The sequence below is a fragment of the Dendropsophus ebraccatus genome, chromosome 3, assembly GCF_027789765.1.
Source record: "Dendropsophus ebraccatus isolate aDenEbr1 chromosome 3, aDenEbr1.pat, whole genome shotgun sequence".
NCBI lineage: Eukaryota > Metazoa > Chordata > Amphibia > Anura > Hylidae > Dendropsophus > Dendropsophus ebraccatus.
In genome coordinates this window covers 11,638,738-11,661,625 of record NC_091456.1, presented here as the reverse complement: position 1 = coordinate 11,661,625, position 22,888 = coordinate 11,638,738, and the positions used below count along the sequence as shown (strand labels likewise).

Genomic DNA, 22,888 nt, shown 5'->3' with positions numbered 1-22,888 from the left:
CTGCTCATGTCTTTAGGTCTGGACCTGAAATCAGCCATTGACCGCACATCACTACGTATAAAAGCTGTATTACACAAAGCGATTATCGACTGTTACGGCCGATAATCACTTTGTGTAATAGAAGAAAACAATCAACCGACATGCACAATGTCGGCTGATCGTTGTTTTCAACAGGCTGAAACGCCAAAGATCAGCCTGTTAATAATCTGCTGCCGTCGCTCTGTGCAATAGTATCAGCAGACCACTGCTGTCTCTTATGGGCCGCTCGGACAATCTGACAATCACCCGGGCAGCCCCCCTGGCTCTTACCTGCTGCTCCTCGCTTGCTGTCGACACATATAATAGTGCCGGCAGCGGGCGGGGGTACGAGGAGCAAGCTACTGCTGACCTGACAGGTCGGTGCTCGCTTGCTCTCCACATCGCCCCGTGTAATAGGGCCATAAAAGTAATGCACATTCAAGGGCTAACGATTGAATAAACTGTTATACATTACCTGTCCATGCTCCTGGCCCTCCGCTTTCACTGCCGGCGCTGCGGCTACAACTTCAGAGCAGTCTCAGAGCTGACAGGCCACTCAGCCAATCACTGACTGCGGCGGTCTAGGCCAGCGATTGGCTGAGCGGCCTATCAGCTCAGACAGGCCCCTCTGAAGCTACAGTTGCAGCGCCGGGAGTGAAAGCAGAGGGCAGGAGAAGCCCGGGAGCATTGACAGGTAATGTATAACAGTTAAAGGTCAAGAGCTGCACAGAGATTGATAACAATGCCCATGCAGCCCTTGCTAAATGATTATCAAGCTACGTAATAGGAACAGTTCCAGCAGCACTTGTTTACATTATCGATTGGGCCACCATTGGCCCGTGTAATAGAACCCTTGGAATCAAAGCCCAAAAACGCTAAAAACTGTAGAGTATTAGATTTAAAACATACCTGGATTTACTTCTCTATAGTTCCCCACACCATATGCATCTACTATATTCTGAAAGCCAGCAGTAAATTTGTTTGTACGTATTAATGTTGGCGGAGTCTCATTGCTGGGAATGCGGTTTATGAAGGAGGGCACAGAAGCACCGCTCTTTCTCTGTTTAATGAGAAAAGACATTAAATTCAGCCATCACTTTAATGTATATCATCATTAATATACATATCAAATCTATTACAAAAGGTCGAAGATGGATCTACAGCAGTGGTGTCAAACTCCAGCCCTCCAGCTGTTGCAAAATTACAATTCCCAGTTTGACTCCTGGGATCTACAGCAATGAGATCTTACCGAGCCTTCCTCCAGAGCTCTTTTGAGGTCCTGGAGATCTGCCACAGGACACCAAACTTCAGCTATTAAGCATTTATTAGTAACGTCAAAACTGCATAGGTTCAGCACATGGTAAATCGCCTTCATCTTCTTCACCTGAATAACCCACTTGTACACAGACTCTGACGCCTTGAAGAGAACTTGTCTTAAATAATCCTCTGTCTGGTTAATCACCTATAGCAGGGTATAAAACATTATCTAACATGCAGGAAGTATATACACAAAGACAAAAGAAATCACCCAGAAAGGATATTACCCCAAACCTAATCCACGCAGTCATGATGTTTACTTGATCTGGTAGAAATAAACGCTAAAAGTTGCCATTCATGGCAAAACCGCAGGCTTGACGCATTTCAGCCTGCGATAGCCCTGTCCATGGCCTAACACAAACCGAAACACGTTCGGCGTAGAGGGAAAACATTTTTTTTTTTACCTGTGAATTTTTTTTATGGATTCAGTTTTATAAACTTTTGGATGCTTTATCAGAATTTTTTCTGGTATATCGCCTCTTGTACAGTTTGCAACACCTGGCTGTCTGTGGGTGAGGACCTCTGCGTCTACGATGACACCAACCAGTCCATTGAGAGTTTAATATCACTTAAAGCCATGTTCACACAATGTATTTTATTCTTATTTTTAAAAAGAACAACCGCTATTTTCAAAGACAACAGCGGCCGTTCTTTGCAGGCGCCCGGTTCACATGCTGCACTGACATCGGCCGTTGTTCGGTGCAGCCATGCAAAATAACGATCATGTCAACACGTTCCATGAACAGAGGCCATTATTATTCGTTCATGCACACGCATGCAGCCTGTTCATCCATGGTGTGTATGGAAATCAATGATTAAAGGAGACCTGTCACCCCCTGTGCCGGGGTGACAGGCTCCCGACCCCCCGTTAGAGCCCCCTATACTCACGTGATCCCGCCGGGTCCCGCTTCCTGAGCCAGTCGGGTCACGGAGATATCAGCGCCCGAAGCCCGGCGCGCGCGCTGACAGCAGAGTCAGACGCCCATAGAGAATGAATGGGGAGTCTGATGCTCTGTCATTCTCTATGGGCATCGGACTCGGCAAGATCACGTGAGTATAGGGGGCTCTAACGGGGGGTCGGGAGCCTGTCACCCCGGCACGGGGGGTGACAGGTCCTCTTTAATTGATTTCCAGCCCGCAAATGGGACGTATGGAAATAAGTGTTCTTGCGGCTGTCAGAGCTCTAACGGCTACAGGAACATACAAACATCGGCCAATATAACAACAGTGTGTGAACATAGCCTTGCAGTTGTAGCGGTTAAAAATCCATGCTGTTTAAAAATAAAAAACAGGCTATAGTTATCTATATTTTTAAGCTACATCTTCACAGTTCTGGATAATATACACATGGGCCTAAAGGAACAAGTCTACAGGGATATCCCAGCACAATAAAAAATGTTGCTAAAGATAAACAAAAAATTCCAAATAAACATATTTCCATACTGCCTGAAGATCCAGTTCCAGAAACGTCTAGTCTCCCACCACTGGTCATGTTTTAGGAAAGGGTAATAATAGGGTTCCCATCTCAGGCATTTATAGCATAGCCAAACCTGCATTTCTAGAACAGGGTTTCCCTAACAATGACAAGGCTGTTCTTTGAGGCTGTTTCTGTAACTTCCATTGAAGTAAATGGGGGCTATAGAAATATTATAGCACCATGAACTATGTTGTTTTTGCTCCTACTAACTTTATGGAAATTAAGGAAAAATGGACAAGGGCATCACAGACTTCAGTACTGGGGGCCTTTATTAGGCCAAGGGTTCTCCTTAAAACTATTTAGTAAAGATAACGAAGCAAAGATCGGAAGCACCAATAAGTGTCCCTTGAGGCATCACAAGGGTTAAAGCGACGAGACAGGCATTTTCTCTGATCTGGTCACTGACACCGTTGTTAATTGCAGCAAATAGAGAACTATGACAAGGCTGAACACTATGGCCAGCACAACGCAACAATTCTGCAGGTACATGTATGTTCCACTTAAAACGGTGTTATAGCTGCTACCATGTTCATCTTTGTCTTTATAGCAGACACAAGGCTTATAGTCAATATACTCACTGCATGAAGGTCCTGAATTCTCATGTTAAGCCCAGATATGATTTCTTGTCGTTCTTCAGAAGAGTTTGGGTAAGGATACATATGACAATGATAACTGAAACAAAGAAGAGAAGTAGAATTGAATGATCGTGATTTGCAACAACTGCACATCCTTTTCTCCCACCTTATGGGATATTTCTATTCTATCATGATCATATTTGTATAGTAAAACAAATAAAAAAACAAAAAAAATGGTCTTTCAACAAAATTATAATTAAAGGTACTCTAGCAGGGGAAAAAATTATTTTAAATCAAATGCTGTCAGAAAGTTATATAGATTTGTAACTTACTTCTATTTAAAAATCTCCAGTCTTCCAGTACTTATCAGCTGCTGTACGTCCTGCAGGAAGTGGTGTATTCTCTCCAGTCTGACACAGTGCTCTCTGCTGCCACCTCTGTCCATGTCAGGAACTGTCCAGAGCAGGAGAGGTTTTCTATGGGGATTTGCTACTGCTCTGCACAGTTCCTGACATGGACAGAGGTGGCAGCAGAGAGCACTATGTCAGACTGAAAAGAATACACCACTTCCTGCAGGACATACAGCTGCTGATAAGTACTGGACTACCTCTTGCCCATTTGCTAAGCCTAAGAACACAAGTCCCACATATAATGACTATGGATGTATATAAAAAAAGAGGCCGCTGAGATAAATAACCATACGACTTCTGTGAACACCCTTCTCATTACTCACCACTCACAGATCTTTTTGACCTTTTGTCCTATTTGTTCTCCCCAATAAGAAATTAAGAACACAAACCACTTAGTTGGCTCTTTCTGAAAATAAAACAAAGACAACTGATAAATAATGGGAAATGAGCAGCTTGTTGGCAAATAAATTGGGTTTTCTGGGACATTTTTTTTTTTATAAGTCATCACTTTCTAATTGTGAGCATCTAATACTTGGCACCCCCACAACTAACCACGTGATAGAGCTGCAGGGTCTACATATACAGTGAATGGAGCCGGATGCAGGCAGTTCTGTACAGTGTGTATTGTCCATGCTTGGTTAATGCAGTTAAGTTCCCCGCTGCTCGTGTTATGTGGGTGCTGGGTCACTGCACAACTTACAGAGCTGTTTGCTTGTTTGCTTCTGGCTCTGTTCACTGTGACCACTAGACCTGGCTTATTCAGACGCTTCATTCAGAGACTTGTTGGCTTGAGAAAGGTCCAGAAGGATCAAAACGTTGCCTGGTATGTTGTGTGCCTCTACTGTACATATTCTGGTTGGAGCTAAGGAAAATACTTACCTTGTAATAAACTCTCTCTTAACTTGCTATAAGAGTGCCCTGGTTTTTGTAATGTAAACTTACAGAAAGTGGGAGTGTAGCCTTAGACTTTCTAGATCACATATGACCTGCACATGTATGATAGGTGACCAATGAAGACAGGACATCACACTCACCGTGTTAGGGTCCTTCAGGAACTCATCCAGCTCCCGGTAGGTCAGGATGGTGTAGCCTTTACAAGCCCTCCAAAGCATTTTTTCAAATGATTCTAACTTTGCATAGTGAACCAAGCCAGAGATAAAGCTGCAAAGAAAATCATAAATACATTGCTTACGGGGCAAAGCAAAGCTTGAGCTGATCTGTCAAGTAAACATCACATAAAAAAAAAAAAATTATATATATAATATATATTATATATATATATATATATATATATATATATATATATATATATATATATATATATATATATATATATATATACATACACACACACACATACATACATACACTTTTTTTTATTATTATTATTATTTTTTTTAAGCATTTTCAGGAGACCGGTCCAGAGACACTAAAGCACAGGTGTCAAACTGCAGCAGTCCAGCTGTTGCTAAAGTCCTGGCTGTCCAGGCATGATGGGGGGGTAACTTGGCAACAGCTAGAGGGTTGGGAGTTTGAGACCCCTGCACTAAAGGGTTAAAGGTCATGTCTGTTTAAAGCAAATACAATTCTGGAGTAAATATCGTAAAATTCTGCATTGTGTAGTTCCTGTTGCTACTCCTGGAAACAGGGTGTGCCCCTAGACAGACTGACATTGTTAACCAGTGACGGAACAGACAAATCCCATGTACACGGGGAATGATAGCACCCAGATTTTAAATTAAGAAGAATTTAAAAAAAACACAATATTATGGCACAATGTACAGTACTACAAAAAGATGTCCCAGAATTGCTGTTATTTTATGGAGAATTCAAGTTTTTGTTTATTTTCTTTAAACAGAAAAGCCGGCATGTTCCCTTATATCTGGAGGGATCAAAAATATATGGCTTACAGGATCAGGCCATGTTCACACAACAAAAGTTTTGTATAAATCAAGATACTGCAGTACCGGCCGTTCTGTGATCATGTGAACATGGCCTTAGAGTGTATAAGGCCACATAGTGGTCCCACATTAAAGGGAATCCGTCAGCTCCCGGGCACTGCCTAAGGTGCTGACAGTGTGCTGTAGCTGGCAGTCCCCCAGTAAGCATGGTGCCTTTTTGGTAATTTTCTTATGTCTCCTACTGTCACAGAGCTATTGTTCGTACCACACTTGTCATGCATCCTCCTCCCTCTTCATGAATAATCAATGCTGCCTGGCCTCCTGCTCGCTAATGTCAGATTGCAGATTAGTCCTCTGTAGGCAGCTTATGTCTGAAAGAATCTTTCCTCTGTAATGTGGAGCTGTGGTCTAGAGGTAACTCACCTGTCTAGAGACCTGACACCAGTTCATTCTCTGGTTTGAATCCCCTGATGGAAATTAAATAGATGTCTTTTTTTCCTTCTCATTATTGTATGATTTTTAAGGCTATGTTCACACACAGTATTTTTGCTCAGTATTTTGCAACCAAAACCAGGAGTGGCTTGAGAACACTGAAAGGCTATGTTCTCACACTGTTGAAATTGAGCAGATGGCCGTCATTTAATGGCAAATATCGGACGTTGTTTTAAAAAAACAGTAATTATTTGCCATTAAATAACAGCCATCCACTCAATTTTAAGTGTGTGAACATAGCCTTTCAGTGTTTTTAATCCACTTCTGGTTTTGGTTGCAAAATACTGACCAAAACACTGAGCAAAAATACTGTGTGTGTGAAAATAGCCTTAAAAACGATACAATAATAAGGGGGAAAAAAGACATCTATTTAATTTCCATCAGGGGATTCGAACCAGAGAATGAACTGCTGGCAAGTCTCTAGACAGGCGAGTTACCCCTAGACCACAACTCCAAAACATTAGGGAGGAGAGATTCTTTCAGAGATAACCTGCCTACAGAGGACTGATCTGCAATCTAACAGCTGAGCGAGCAGGAGGCCGGGCAGCATTGATTATTCATGAAGAGGGAGGAGGATGCATGACAAGTGTGGCACGAACAGCAGCTCTGTGACAGTAGGAGACATAATATTGTACATAATCCGCTGCACGGAAAATTACCAAAAAGGCACCATGCTCACCTGGGGCTGCCAGCTACAGCACACTGTCAGCACCTTAGGTAGTGCCCGGGAGCTGACGGATTCCCTTTAAAGGGATTATCCTGCGTTAGATAAACATGGCCACTTTCCTCCATAGGGTGGGTTCACACATAACGGATCTGCAGCGGATTTCACATGGATCCTTAACTGTCATTTTCAATGAGATTCCATAGTCCCGCAGCGAGTATGTAAGTGACAGTCCCCATAGCCCCCCGCAGCCCGATACATACATTACCACACTCTGGCTTGTTTTTGGGGGGCTCCCGGCGCACAGCCAATCAGTGTGCTGCCCTGCCAAACCCACCGATTGGCTGAGCAGACAGCGGGAACGCCAGAAGCAAGCTGGAGCGCAGACTGGTAATGTATGTACCGTGCCATGGGGGGGGTTAAGGGGGCTGGCTCTTACACACTTGCAGCTTGATCAATCCCGCTGCAAGTATAGAATATCATCGAAAACGACAGTTAAGGAACTGCAGCGGATTTTGCCGCAAATTTGCAGCATGAAATCTGCAGCGGATGCGTTGTTTGTGAACCCGCCCATAGAAAGCACCACTCTTGCCTCCAGTTTGGGTGCAGGTTTTGCAGCTTTAAAAGTGAAGTACATACATTGTGTCCTCTTTGCTTCGACCCACTCCCCGCAGCTGCCGATGCAACTTGAGAGACGGTCTCTGAAGTAACAGGCCGCTCAGCCAATCACTGGCTGCGGCCATCTCGTCCTGGCCAGTGATTGGCTGAGTGGCACTTTTAGAGACTGGCTCAGAAGTTGCACCGACACCTTTGGGGAGGTGGCCAAAGCAGAGAGCGCATTGGTGCTTTATAATATTAATAATAATTTTTATTTATATAGCACCAACAGATTCCGCAGCACTTCACAATTCTGGGGGTACATATATAGAGAAAAATCAGACATCACAGAGATATACATATAATTATCCATACAGTACATGAGGAGTGAGGGCCGTACTCACATGCATGAGCTTACACACTATTTGGAGGGGCTTTGAGACAAAAAGGTAGAGGGGCAAAGTGCTTCATTGTTACATAGGTCCCGCCATCTTTATGAATAGGCAGTGCAAGTAAAGGTGGGTGAACCAGTCATTATCCAATGCCTGCATGTGTAAGTCTGAGTGCCTAAATGTTCGTGGGGGGGGGGGGGGGGGGGGGGGCAGAGGGTTGAGGGTAGCGGTCAAATTAGGGAACCTGGTAAGCCTGGTGCTGTAACCCTTTAAAGAATTCTGTAATATGCAGTAGCATCTGACATATCCTCGGATATATTAAAAGTTACTGACCGCTCTCCCTCATGGGATCCACTGCAGCTCCAGGAACAGTGTGTTCCCCTCCCCGGGCCACAGAACATCTAATTTTTTCACTTAATAGACTGCAATAAGGTTAAAAAGTTGTAGTTGATTGACATCACACAGATGCCGCCCCCCAGGTGTATTGTACTGGGTGCCCTGCCTTATGTCATGTAGTAGAAATTTTGTGATGCTTTAACATTTCAAAGTAATTCTGCAAGGATTTGTGAAAATTAGAAAATTTTCAAAAATTACTGACAGTATGAAAATACATCCGCAGAATTTTTAAACCTGGTTGCATTGAATTTTGAATGATTTAGGCGAGATATAATATACTGCATAGTAAAACTCCCATATTCCAGGGTCTGATTATCCAGTATCATATAAAGCTGCCCACAGAAGACATGATTGTTATTTTAGAAATAGACATTTTTCTTATCAACTCAACAGTACCTAAATTCAATAATAAAAAAAAAAATTAAAAAAAGGTTCATTTTATTTTTCTTTCTTTTCAAACTTTGTAAAATTTTATTTAAAAAAAAAAAAAAAAACACAACAAGGAGGGGAAAAGTAAAAAAGGAAAAGTTGGAGAAAATAGAAGTTTTGGAAAACAGTTTATAAGTCCATGATAAACTTGATTTTCTTTTAATTTTATTTACACTGTTATATTACCTCCTCCATGCCCGGTACCCTGAAAACTTCTGCCTCACCTCTAGGAAAATCCATCTCCACCTCACTTACCTGTATGGCAAGCATGATGGAAGAAGTAGAAAAGACTCAAGACACACGCAACAAGATTCCATTATAAAGACAGCAACAGTGCTAGCTTATAAAAACTTTACTTTTCTGAACAGAAAATGCAGCTTGGGATTCAAATGTTAAAGAGTAGCTGTCATTTAAATTTTTTTTTTTTGCAGAAATCAAGAAACTCTAATAGGTTTTATTAGGGAAAAAAAACTCTGTTTATCAAAAGCTCCCCCCCCCCCCCCTCACCTCAGGCAAAGCAGTCTTCATTACAGAGGAGCAAAGTGAACTGACTCCATTATAACCTACGGAGGGGGGAGGGGGAAATCTTGCTTCTTCTGTATTGAGGGGTGAGGCTGCAAAACAGCTTTGAGTACAGAAGGAAACTCTTTTGCTTATTAAAACATATTACACAGTTTCTTAAAATCACTTGTACTATTGATATTTATTGATTTCTGAAAAGTGACATTTAACTGACAGTTACACTTTAGAGCATGCACTGGCCGAAACAAAGTGATATATGGCCACTCACCCTAGTTTCGCTCCAAGTCTCTGCATACAGGTATAGTCCATCAAGACTTCCTTCTCTAACGTGGGGAATTCCTCATAACTGGTATGGGAAGAGGTTTCATACTGAAAGGAAGGTGCATTACACGTCATGATTTTATTATCTTTATGCAGTGATTTATAAAGACAATAACAAAGCATGTTACTTACACAGATTATAAAGTACAGGGATATATAGGAAAGGAAAGAAAGTGACAGCTGTGGTAGACAAGCTTAGTAGGTATAAAGTCTAAGTTTATTCAGAGAAGATTTATAAACAAGTGCAAGGATACATCCATCAATTTGATGGGAAGGTATAGAATATACAAGGTTGAAAAAGTAGGTATATAGGTGCAGGCTGGTCACAGGTAGATGTACCTGTTTTGCCCTATCTATAAACTAGGAGCTGCTTGGATGAAAATACACCAGCATCGTATGACCAGAGTCACCTGAGCATTCGTATTGCAATATTGACCAAGCAGACCTTTGGTATCACATATACATCTGTATGGTGACAACACTCCATAGAGACCTTCACAACAATGTGACAATAGAGTTCCACACGTTCCCTGATGAACCTCACAGCCACCAAATAAGGAGAGAAACACATCGGACTTGCTTGACTCAAACACAAGTCTTGCCAAAGAAACTCAAACCTTAAAAGGTGCGTACTATGATACAGTTTGTATTATTGTGGATGTGCCCACATTTGGCAGCATTATTTTAAAGGGGAACCACAAGCAGGTTAGACAAATCTAACCTGCTGATAGGTCGCTATTGCACAGGAGACGATGAGGAGGAAGATAAGAGACATAACGTCCCTGTGCAGCCCCAGGTCGCCCTCCACTTTGTAATGTTAATGAATGAATTGGCGCTATGGGGGGCAGGCAGTACTCCTAACGGGTGCCCCAGTGTTCCTATAAATTGTAAAAAAAACAGCTGTTCTTTTCATAAAAAGTATATTGTGTGTACACAGCCTTGGAATGTATATTCTACTTCAGCCAGATTAACCTCGTAATGACCACTGATACACCTCTTTTACAGCGGCCCAGCAGTCGTAAAGTCAGGGATGAACTCATACTATATGCAGTGGGTGTCATTTGTATGTTACAGCTGACACCTATCTGCAATTACCTGGAGCCAACTTCAGACCCAGGAATTTAACCCTTTCCATGCCGCAATAAGGTACCGGACCTGTCGGGGCGCCGATCAGCATCCCAGCAGCACAGAATGGGGGTGCCAATTGCTTGCTAGGGCTGCAGGAAAGACCTAAAGGGGTTGGCCACTTTATAGTAAAATTGCTCAGTGTACAGTATTAGTAAGTGTACTCACTGTATATACTGACAGCAGCTCCCTGTGTACCTCAGAGCTAAAATCAGACTCCCCTCCTCCAGGCTGGGCTGCCCTGCTCTGTGGTGTTTTGGTCCATAAGATTGCTTACATGGAGGAGCATGTGACCAGGACCCGCCCCCCAGTGTCCACCACACAGCCAGTATATGGTGGACACAGGGGACAGGGCCTGGTCACATGCTCCTCCATGTCAGCCATTTTGTGGACTGAAACAAAACAGAGCAGGGCAGCCCAACCTGGTGAAGGGGAGTCTTGATTTTAGCTCTATGAGGTACAGAGGGAGCTGCTATCGGTATATACAGTGAGTACACTTACTAATACTTTGTACTGACCTATTTTACTATAAAGTGGCCAACCCCTTTAATCAGCAGTGCAGCAAACATTTATCAGTATTCACTATCCAATGATTGCATATTATAGTGCCCTAGGGGGGTATTTAATTTTTTTCCCCCCTAAACTTTAACTACAAAAGAAAAAACACTTCCCTATTAAAAGTTTAAATAACACTCTTTTCCCATTGTTCAAATTAAAAAAAGTTTGATATTTAAAATAAACCATTACTGATCCCGCAAGTTGATCAGCGTAAACAAAAATAGTTACAGTTCTAGTTAGTAAAAAAGCGCAAAAAGTATATAAACTGCCTATTGCTGTAAGCGTACTGACCTACAGAATAAAGATAACTCATCAGCTTTATTGCAAAGTGAGAAATGTAGGAGCAAAGTCCCTTAAATAGGTCCAGACTCGTCTGAGGGAGACTGTTCAACCAATCACTGGTCGCAGTGGGACAACGCCATGGCCAGTGATTGGCTGAGCAGGCCCCCCCTCAGACAAGTCCGTCTTGAGACTGGAGGCGGGATCGCCTCAGCCGGGACCCAAAGATGCTGCACATCAAACTTATTTTTAAGTTGAATACCCTTATTTTTGAGTAGAATACAAACTTTTTAAAAGATGTTAAAAGCCATTTTTGGGCAAATTAACCCAAAAGCCACTAACCCCGTTTCCCATGCCAGGGGGGAGTACGGTTACGCTAACGGTTATGCTAACACATAAGATCTTGACAATTTTGTGGCTGGTAGTGTCCCTCAGTTATGACTTTAGCACACGACACTAACTGGAAATCTATAACCAGAAGAAACTGGAGGCAGTGACTGGTCCTCACTGAGCCCAGAGCTTATTAAAGGAATATAAATAACTCAATAAACAAAAGGAGAAGAAGAATAAAAAGAATATTGAATGTTCAAGAATGCAGAAGAACAGGACAAATAGGTGCATAATATATAGCTGCCATTCATAAAGTTGGTCTATCCATGTGAAAAGACAACATTTTTCCATAAAGCAATCTGAGGCAGGTCGCAATGATACTAATAGTGATGAGAAAATTTGTCGAACAATTGGGTTTGTCTGAAGCAGGACGCTTGGCATATCACTGCCAGTGGCTGGAGTAGATGGATGTTCTAGGGAATCCCGGAAAACATGGATACAGCCACCAGGAGTCAAATGCCAAACGTTCTGGTCTGGACAATCCCAAGTGTTTGGCAAGTTTGTTCATCACTACTTGCAAATGGTTGAATGAGATTCTTTTGAAGCATGGTCAGTGACTTTACTTTTTTGTTTCCTTACCTCAGATGATCTTTGCACAAAGCTCTTCGTCACCCTCAGCATGTGTGTATACTCAGTCAACTCTAGTAAGTTTTTATGCAACTTCTCCTTGTTCTTATTCACTTCTTTCAGTTCAGATTCAAGTTTCTGCAACTGTTCCTGGAAAGCAGAGAAGATGCATGGAAAACATTAAAGGACAACTCCAGCCAAGTTTTTTTTTTTAATATATGTTATTACTTATGGAAAGTTAGACAAACTCCTAATGTACATTAATTATGGGAAATGCACATATACTGCTATTTCCCTTAATTTAGTAGATTAGGGAGGCTTCAAATTCTCTCAAAAACCGTGATGTCACAAATCAGGTGTAATTCCCATGGAGTTTCCAGCAGGGGGCGCACTATATGTAGAAGTCTATGTAATGTAATGTGGTGTAATGTACACTATGCTTTATTGATGCAGTACATTTATGGAAAAATTTGGGGAGCATGGAACTTGCTCCCCAAATAAAGGGCACGGTGCAGAGGAACGGATACACACTACTACGCCTCCCATTTTCTGCTCATACTATGAGCAGATGATGGGGGAGTAGTACCAGGGAAATCCCCATCACCAAGAAACTCCAGCTGGGGAGGTAGATGCACCAGCACCTCTCTCCCTCCCTGCTTGGTGCCCTCTATTTGTGGAACAAGTGTCCCTGCTCCCAAAATTATTCCAAAAACGTACTGCATCAATAAAGCATAGTGTACATTACACCACATTACATTACACAGACTTCCATAGACACAATACAGTCCCATAGACTTCTACATATAGTGCGCCCCCTGCTGGACACTCCATAGAAATTACACTTGAGCCTCCATGATCTACTAAATTAAGGGAAATAGCAGTATATGTGCATTTCCCATAATTAATGTACATTAGGAATTTGTCTAACTTTCCGTAAGTAATAACATATTAAACAATACTTTTGACCGGACTTCTCCTTTAAGTCGCTTATTATGTATTGGATTACGTGTACAGATATGAGTGTAAAAGAATACACATTGGAAACAAAAGATTGTCAGCAGAAAAAGCCTCCTGCTCCATCTAGTCAGCCCTATTAGTATTCACAGTCTTATTATCGGTATATGTATATACCAGGCAGGTTTATATTCACACATTATTTTTTATATTATATATATTATATATATATTATATATATACACACACACATATACACACACACACCCTAGCATACTATTATATATATACACAGCCCAGCATACCATTATATACACTACCGTTTAAAAGTTTGGGGTCACCCAAACAATTTTGTGTTTTCCATGAAAAGTCACACTTATTTACCACCATACGTTGTGAAATGAATAGAAAATAAAGTCTAGACATTGACAAGGTTAGAAATAATGATTTGTATTTGAAATAACATTGTTCTTACATCACACTTTGCTTTCGTCAAAGAATCCTCCTTTTGCAGCAATTCCAGCATTGCACACCTTTGGCATTCTAGCTATTAATCTATTGAGGTAAGCTGGAGAAATTGCCCCCCACGCTTCTAGAAGCAGCTCCCACAAGTTGGATTAGTTGGATGGGCACTTCTGGCGTACCATACGGTCAAGCTGGTCCCACAACAGCTCAATGGGGTTCAGATCTGGTGACTGCGCTGGCCACTCCATTACCTATGATAGAATACCAGCTGCTGCTTCTGCTGGAAATAGTTCTTGCACAATTTGGAGGTGTGTTTAGGGCCATTGTCCTGTTGTAGGATGAAATTGGCTCCAATCAAGCGCTGCCCACTGGGTATGGCATGGCGTTGCAGAGTGATAGCCTTCCTTATTCAGAATCCCTTTTACCCTGTACAAATCTCCAGCACCTTACCAGCACCAAAAGCAACCCCAGACCATCACATTACCTCCACCATGCTTAACAGATGGCGTCAGGCATTCTTCCAGCATCTTTTCATTTCTTCTGCGTCTCACAAACGTTCTTCTTTGTGATCCAAACACCTCAAACTTGGATTCATCCGTCCACAACACTTTTTTCCAGTCTTCCTCTGTCCAATGTCTGTGTTCTTTTGCCCATCTTAATCTTTTTCTTTTATTGGCCAGTCTCAGATATGGCTTTTTCTTTGCCACGCTGCCCTGAAGCCCAAAATCCTGCAGCCGTCTCTTCACTGTAGATGCTGACACTGGTGTTTTGCGGGTACTATTTAATGAAGATGCCAGTTGGGGACCTGTGAGGCGTCTGTTTCTTAAACTAGAGACTCTAATGTGCTTATCGTCTTGCTTAGTTGTGCAACGCGGCCTCCCACTTCTTTTTCTACTCTGGTTAGAGCCTGTTTGTGCTGTCCTCTGAAGGGAGTAGTACACACCGTTGTAGGAAATCTTCAATTTCTTAGCAATTTCTCGCAAGGAATAGCCTTCATTTCTAAGAACAAGAAAAGACTGTCGAGTTTCAGATGAAAGTTCTCTTTTTCTGGCCATTTTGAGCGTTTAATTAACCCCACAAATGTGATGCTCCAGAAACACAATCTGCTCAAAGGAAGGTCAGTTTTGTAGCTTCTGTAACGAGCTAGACTGTTTTCAGATGTGTCAACATGATTGCACAAGTGTTTTCTAATCATCAATTAGCCTTCTGAGCAAATACATTGTACCATTAGAACACTGGAGTGATAGTTGCTGGAAATGGGCCTCTATACACCTATGTAGATATTGCACCAAAAACCAGACATTTGCAGCTAGAATAGTCATTTACCACATTAGCAATGTATAGAGTGTGTTTGTTTAAAGTTAGGACTAGTTTAAAGTTATCTTCATTGAAAAGTACAGTGCTTTTCCTTAAAAAATAAGGACATCGGCTGACTGAACATTCGACTAACATTTATTGCAGACACCTCAAGGGGATCATGCTGTCATGCTATCATAACCCATCATATAGTTCTCAAAAGGAAAACATTAACTAGTACATTGTGGTTTGTACTCAATGGTGTCTGTAGCGAAGGCTAGTTTTACCTGTATTTCCAACACATGTTTCGGGAGCGGGGCTGCAGGCAGCATAGTTGCTTCTGGAACAGGAATATCAGCGTTTTTGATCTCATGGACCAGATACTCTGAAATCAAACAAATTACATGTTAGTTTCTACATAAAGACTAATGGGTGATTTATCATGCTGTGCACCACATGCAGACGGCAAAATGTTGCAAAATTTTTGGGCAAACCCAGTTTTCTGGACTCATTGCGCGTCTCCGTCAGTGATTGACTGTCCCTGCTTTATGAACCAGAGTGGAGAGCTTCTAACAAACACCAGCTTTTACAGTCGTGTACATGGACGATACAAGAGGCTGCATATAAGACTGGGAAGGTTTAGCTGGTCACATGATCCCACAGTTAAAATCAGCCATTTAGAAGGACAAAACCGGATTATCTGCAGGCCTCCTTCACTTATCTCGCTGGCATAAAGAGTGACATCATCGCTTCTAAAAGGCTTTTTTTTTTTTTCATTAACGGTCATATAACTCTGTGAACTCACCATGTGCACGGGAAATGATTAGATAACTGGAGTCATGAGTAGCTACAGGGAATATTACAGAACGTGTGACTTTCATCAGGGAGGGAAAAAATTGAACTTTCCCCCGTCTAAAGAACGAACAAAGAGCTTTGGCAAGACCATTTTATGAGATGAATAGAATAGAAAAAAAAATAGACTGTCAGCAGATAAAGCCCCCCTGCTCCATCTAGTCGGCCCTTTTAGTATTTCCCTTCTTATTATCTTAGGATAGATATATGTATATACCAGGCAGGTTACATTCAGTAACTGTAGATTTACCTATCACATCTGCTGGAAGTTTGTTTCAAGCATTTACTACTCTTTCAGTAAAGTAATATTTTCTCACGTTGCTTCTGATCTTTCCCCCAGTAACTTCTCACTGTGTCCTCTTGTTCTTGAGTTCAGTTTTTATTAGAAACCCTTCCCTCCTGACCCTTGTTTAGTCCTGTAACATATATAAAGGTTTCAATGTGTTCCCCCTTTCCCTTCTTTCCTCCAGACTATACAGATTCCCATCACTCTTCATATCACAGCCAATTTTTATTTCTGCACTTTAGTTATCTAAAGCCAATGAGTGACTGGAGCGGCGTCCCACCCCTGTCACTGATTGGCTGAGCGGGCAATCAATCACCTGAGTTTTGACGTTGCTGGAGCAGGAGAGTGAAGGCCCCGGAGTGGTGAGACATTGCTACAGAGGCACAGGGAGAGGTAAGTAGGGCTGGTTTATCATGTTCTTTCCAGCTCCCGTCTGCTGAAAAAATTGTTATTTCCTCCAGACTTCTCCTTTAATAAATATGCTTAAAATTGCGCTATTCTGATCCTTATAACAATCTTATTTTTTGGTCTACGAGGCTATTTGAGGAATCTATTTTTTGAGCCTTGATCTGTACTATTTATCGGTACCACACTTGCATTTCGGTGACTTTCGCTTAAATTTTTTCCGGATGTGATGTAACAAAAAGTTTTGCATCTTGGTGTTTTTTTGCGCTTACACTATTATTATTATTTACTTTGTGAGACCAGGAATGTGACATGCCGTGATACCAAATATGTTTAGAAATTTTTTAGTTTTTTTTTTTTACCTAACAAAAAAAATAAATAAATAAAAAAATTGAAAAGGTGTTGTATATATATATTAAACAATTTTATTTATTTATTTATTTTTTTAACACTTATTTGTACTCCCTCTGGGGCACGTCTATAAGCAATACCATGATTGCTCAATCGGTACTTGATTGCATCAGCCTGCTGTGGACCAGCTGAAGCAATCCCAGCAAGCCAATCCAACCACTGGACCACCAATGAAGGTATGTGAAGACCATTTAAATGCCGCTTTTAGTCCATGCCAGCCATCAGCCTTGTGCAGTAGAGAGCGCTCATGTCGTCGGCAGGTGTCATCAGAAAATGACTTATTGTATAAATAATGTTTTTTATGGTAAACATATTTTTAAAGAATTTTTTGTGTCATGTTTTTCTAACTTTCCATTTTTCTATCTACATTATAAAATAATCCTGATATCTTGCCGTTTTTATTCTCACCACTGGGGCTAAAACTAAGCTGAGACTTCCTGTTGTGTCTGTGGTGATAAGAGGAGGCTGCTGTAAAGTGATCTGTACAGCATTGCAGGGTCATATTACACCAGAGGAGACAATAGCAGCTCCCTGTGGAATGACCTCTTCACAAGTCACAGAGCGCGCTCAGTAATGTTTCACATTCACCTCAAGGGGACAGAGTCTGTCAATTGTTGTCTATGTCCATGAGCCTGACTGTAAAGCATGTCACTAAGTGCTGTTAAGAACAGCCCAGGCAATATAGCCACCCCCATAACAATGTACAATACACAAAATGACAGTCAGAAAATAGAAACAGATTAGAATAAAAGATACATTTTAAGTATCTGACTCTAATCCATAAAGGAAAACTTAGGTGACATTCCCTTTAAGAGGCCTATACACCTTCAAAAACTGTTTGACTTATCCCTATGAAAACAAAGGTGTTGGGCAGTAAATCACGCCTGATTCCTACATCCACCAACATCATCTTTGTACTGTCGGCCAAACCCGCCACCAGCGGCAAGTTCGCCGGCCTATAGGCCTTGCTAGCTGCTCAGTTACGCTGAGCCTGTGCCTGACAATCCATTGTAAATAAATGGAGGAGGCCTACATGTCAGTGCTGTTTTGATAGTAAAAGGGGCCTTCACAAAACTAGGTTGTGTTTTACTGTTACAGCTGACTGGTGTGTATAATTGTGGGTGTATGTATGTATGGATAAAAAAAAAAACCTGAACTGTGACAGACCTGCACAGTAAGGGTCCTATTAGACGGGCCGATGGCAGCCCGATCAATATTGTAAACGGGTGCCAATCCGCTAGATTGGAGCTCATTTACTGAGCTTATTACACGGCTCTATGACTGCTAACAATATATACACACACAGCAAAACAATGTCCATGCAGCCCTTTCCCTAGTTTCCCTAAACTGTTATACATTACCTCTACACGCTCCCGGTCTTCTCCTGCCCTCTGCTTCCATCCCAGCACTGCAGCTTCAGAGCGGTCTCTGAGCTGACAGGCCACTCAGCCAATTTATTGCCGGGACTGCCATGGCCAGTGATTGGCTTAACAGCCTGTCAGTTTAGAGACCGCTCTGAAGCTGCAGCCGCAGTGCTGGGAAGGAAGCAGAGGGCAGGAGAAGACTGGAAGCGTGGAGAGGTGATGTATAACAGTTTATTCAATTGTTTGCCGTTGGCAACACATCACTATTACACAAAGCAGCCGATGATTTTGGTGTCAGACCACTTGACAGGATCCACCGATGACCGCTGTCTCTGATTCAGCTGATCATCGCTCCGTGTACTAGGGCCCTAACAATAAAGGCATCAGGAAGAGCCAGGACACAGACATGCAAACAACAGCAGAAATACCTGCACAGTGTGCACACGCTTCTATCCACATACCTAATATTCTTTCAAGCTCTTGACACTTCTTTACTTCTCCAACAAATTTCCTCTGGAAGCTGCTGACATGAGGGTTGAGCTATAAGAAATGAAAGGAAACTTGAGTAAGGCTGGATTCACACTGCGTTTTTGCAATCCGTTTTTTTTCATCCGTTGAACGGATGAAAAAAACTGATTTGTGTGCATCCTTTTTGATCCGTTTTTCCATTGACTTTCATTGTAAAAAAACGGATCAAAACGGATCTGTTTTTTTATGGTCACAAAAACGTAGCTGACACTATTTTTGTGTCCGATAAAAAAAAAAACGGATCCGTTTTGATCCGTTTTTTTTTTTTTTACAATGGAAGGCAATGGAAAAACTGATCAAAACGGATGCACACAAATGCATCCGTTTTTTTTATGTTTTTCATCCGTTTTTGCAAAAAACGCAGTCTGAACCTAGCCTTAACTGAAGAAATAGCATTAACGATTATAGAGAGGGATTTCCCGATCTGGGATCTGGATGGAGACGTTTATGTTGGCCGAGAATAAATCCTAAACTTTACACAACATCAAATATGGCCAAAAAGCAAATGCAAAATAAAAGATCACAAAGCAAAAAAAATAATAATAATCAGAATATAAGTGATACAGAAATATTTCTCAGTTATCTGAAGGATCTGGTCGTATGACAGAAGGAAGTAACATGTCCTGGCACGCGCCCGCTCACAGGATGCCATGATACTTTATGTGCCCAGCTCTCTTCACAATAGTAACTTCAACAGACAACAGTGCAGCCGCGGTATCTGGTTTCTGACATTTACTCTATAGCATTGCTGCCCCACTGATGACGGGGAGTAGGGGGGTCAGTACCTGCTGTTGGCAGTGGAAAGAGAGGCGACAGTATCACACTGGCTCTTGGAAGGGGGACACTGGCTATGGCCCTTTAGGGGTGGGCCACTATGACACCTGCTGGCACCAATTTTTTATTTTTTTTTTGGGGGGGTGACACTATCACACTGGCTCTTTTGGGGGGGTGACACTATCACACTGGCTCTTTTGGGGGGGGTGACAATCACACTGGCTCTATGGGGGGGTGACACTATCACACTGGCTCTTGGGGGGGGGTGACACTATCACACTGGCTCTTGGGGGGGGGGGGTGACACTATCACACTGGCTCTTGGGGGGGGGGTGACACTATCACACTGGCTCTTTTGGGGGGGGGGGTGACACTATCACACTGGCTCTATGGGGGGGTGACACTAACACACTGGCTCTATGGGGGGGTGACACTATCACACTGGCTCTATGGGGGGGGACACTATTACACTGGCTCTATGGGGGGGGGGTGACACTATCACACTGGCTCTATGGGGGGGGTGACACTATCACACTGGCTCTTGGGGGGGGGGACACTATCACACTGGCTCTTGGGGGGGGGGGGGTGACACTATCACACTGGCTCTATGGGGGGGGGACACTATCACACTGGCTCTATGGGGGGGGGTGACACTATCACACTGGCTCTATGGGGGGGGTGACACTATCACACTGGCTCTATGGGGGGGGTGACACTATCACACTGGCTCTTGGGGGGGGGGACACTATCACACTGGCTCTTTGGGGGGTGACACTATCACACTGGCTCTATGGGGGGGGGGTGACACTATCACACTGGCTCTAGGGGGGGGGGTGACACTATCACACTGGCTCTTGGGGGGGGGGGACACTATCACACTGGCTCTTGGGGGGGGGACACTATCACACTGGCTCTATGGGGGGGTGACACTATCACACTGGCTCTATGGGGGGGTGACACTATCACACTGGCTCTATGGGGGGGGGGCACTATCACACTGGCTCTTGGGGGGGCACTATCACACTGGCTCTTGGGGGGGGCACTATCACACTGGCTCTATGGGGGGGTGACACTATCACACTGGCTCTATGGGGGGGGGGGCACTATCACACAGGCTCTTGGGGGGTGACACTATCACACTGGCTCTATGGGGGGGACACTATCACACTGGCTCTATGGGGGGGTGACACTATCACACTGGCTCTATGGGGGGGGACACTATCACACTGGCTCTTGGGGGGGGACACTATCACACTGGCTCTTGGGGGGGGACACTATCACACTGGCTCTTGGGGGGGGACACTATCACACTGGCTCTTGGGGGGGGACACTATCACACTGGCTCTATGGGGGGGGGGACACTATCACACTGGCTCTTGGGGGGGGTGACACTATCACACTGGCTCTTGGGGGGGGGGTGACACTATCACACTGGCTCTATGGGGGGGGTGACACTATCACACTGGCTCTTGGGGGGGGGCACTATCACACTGGCTCTTGGGGGGGGGGGCACTATGACAGCAGACTTGGGGTACAGGGGACCTCAGCCATTATTACGTCATGCTGTTGCTGAGGTAAAGCCAGGCGGCAGCAGTACTCACATCCCTGAACTCCGCCAGTCCCATCTCCCCCAGCTCGCTGACACAGTCATAGGCAGAGCCGGACTGCAGGAAGAGCTGCGCCAGGCACATCGTCTCACTGCGGAACAGAGAACCCATGGCGGATCCAGCACTGTCCGGTCACACGGTCCCGTCAGTGGCCTCAGCCGAGGAGGCTCCGCTCACTGGCCGGCTCCCGGCTCTCCCGTCTCCACGTCGCTTCCTCTGAATCCTCTCCTCACAGAACTTCCGGGATGAGGAGCTGAGGGTGACGTCCCGGCGGTCACGTGATCAGTGACAGGAGGCGGGAAGGAGGCGTCAGTTACCGTGTGGTGCTGTTATGTGACTGACTGACTGACTGACTTATGTCATTACAAGAGCTCCGTGTGGTGGTATCATCTGGGCTCTCATATATTTAATAATTAAATATATAATTAATTGTTAATTAAATAATAACGATATATATGTGTATATTATGGTGCGTTTACACGGAACGATTATCGTTCGAATTTTCGCAACAATCGCATTTGAGCGATAATCGACTGATCAAGCGACGAGCGAGAAATTGTTCATTGTGATCTTTCAACATGTTCTCAAATCGTCGTTGGTCGTTCGCTAAAAATTAGCAGATCGCTTCATGTAAACAGTCTCTCACAGATTCACCCTATGTGTGAGATGGGCTTAAGCGATCTTAAAAACGATCGCAATAACGATTTTTCTAACGAATATTCTAACAATTTATTCGTCTAAACGCTGATCATTATAAAAACCAAATTGTTGCTTCAAAATCGTTAAACGGTCGCTTTGTGTTAACGGACCATAACTCTGTGGAGACCGAATCTTACCTGGTATTAAATCAGCACAAAATATGTGCCCACCAGAGGCCTTGTGACTGAGCAGCTGCATGCAAACCTTACATCACCAGGCACAACGCTACAAATCAGATAATGGGATTAGAGATGACCCCCAACTGGAGCATGCTGCCGTGGCACAAATCAGTAATCGAGTACAGTATTCGATTAGATTGTAAAACAGAAAGTCTTCTCCCCGAATGCTTGTCGGTGGATCATTAGGTGACCTGGGTTGATATACACCTGATGTGGACGGCCACTCACAACATGGCTGAAGCATAGCTGTGGTTGGCTGGGTTGACCGACCTAATGTACATGAAAGGCCTAACCTCCTCTCTCCCAGACAACATTTGCCTGGATGGAGTTTAAAAGCTCTGCAGAGTATATTGCATTGCTAAATGGATCTGCTACTGGCAAAAGGAGTTGGGCCATTCTCCTTGGAAGGTTCTTGTAGGGCACCCCACTCAGCAGAGTTATTTGAGTTGGTGTTCTATGTGTTGGATTTCCTTTCCTTGTTTTGCATGTGTATTGTTAGTGTGTTTGTGGTTTCTTGTTTCTCTCCCCTTCTCCTTCTCTTTATATCACTCTTTTATTCTTTGCTTGGAGACGGCCTTCTGCAGAAAATCTCCTTCCTACATGTTTGACAGCTATAAAGTGACTGTACCACCAGGCCCA

The 22,888-nt window shown here is 43.3% G+C and overlaps 1 protein-coding gene across 2 annotated transcripts in view; it reads right to left on the bottom strand.

Moving 5' to 3' along the window:
• Positions 1–21,647, bottom strand: part of ATP6V0A2 (ATPase H+ transporting V0 subunit a2) — a 34,670-nt gene extending 13,023 nt beyond the window's left edge. The window contains exons 1-10 of one of the 2 annotated variants that reach the window (XM_069960928.1): positions 21,366–21,646; positions 18,925–19,003; positions 15,433–15,530; positions 12,443–12,580; positions 9,459–9,559; positions 4,832–4,958; positions 4,121–4,203; positions 3,391–3,484; positions 1,268–1,480; positions 928–1,078 (exon numbers count right to left, since the gene is read on the bottom strand). In XM_069960928.1, coding sequence (XP_069817029.1) covers positions 928–1,078; positions 1,268–1,480; positions 3,391–3,484; positions 4,121–4,203; positions 4,832–4,958; positions 9,459–9,559; positions 12,443–12,580; positions 15,433–15,530; positions 18,925–19,003; positions 21,366–21,482 — 1,201 coding nt within the window. In that variant the 5' untranslated portion in view covers positions 21,483–21,646. Of the gene's footprint in view, positions 1–927; positions 1,079–1,267; positions 1,481–3,390; positions 3,485–4,120; positions 4,204–4,831; positions 4,959–9,458; positions 9,560–12,442; positions 12,581–15,432; positions 15,531–18,924; positions 19,004–21,365 lie in introns of both variants that reach the window. The other variant, XM_069960929.1, reaches the window with a different exon arrangement.
• Between the last annotated feature and the right edge of the window lie 1,241 nt (positions 21,648–22,888).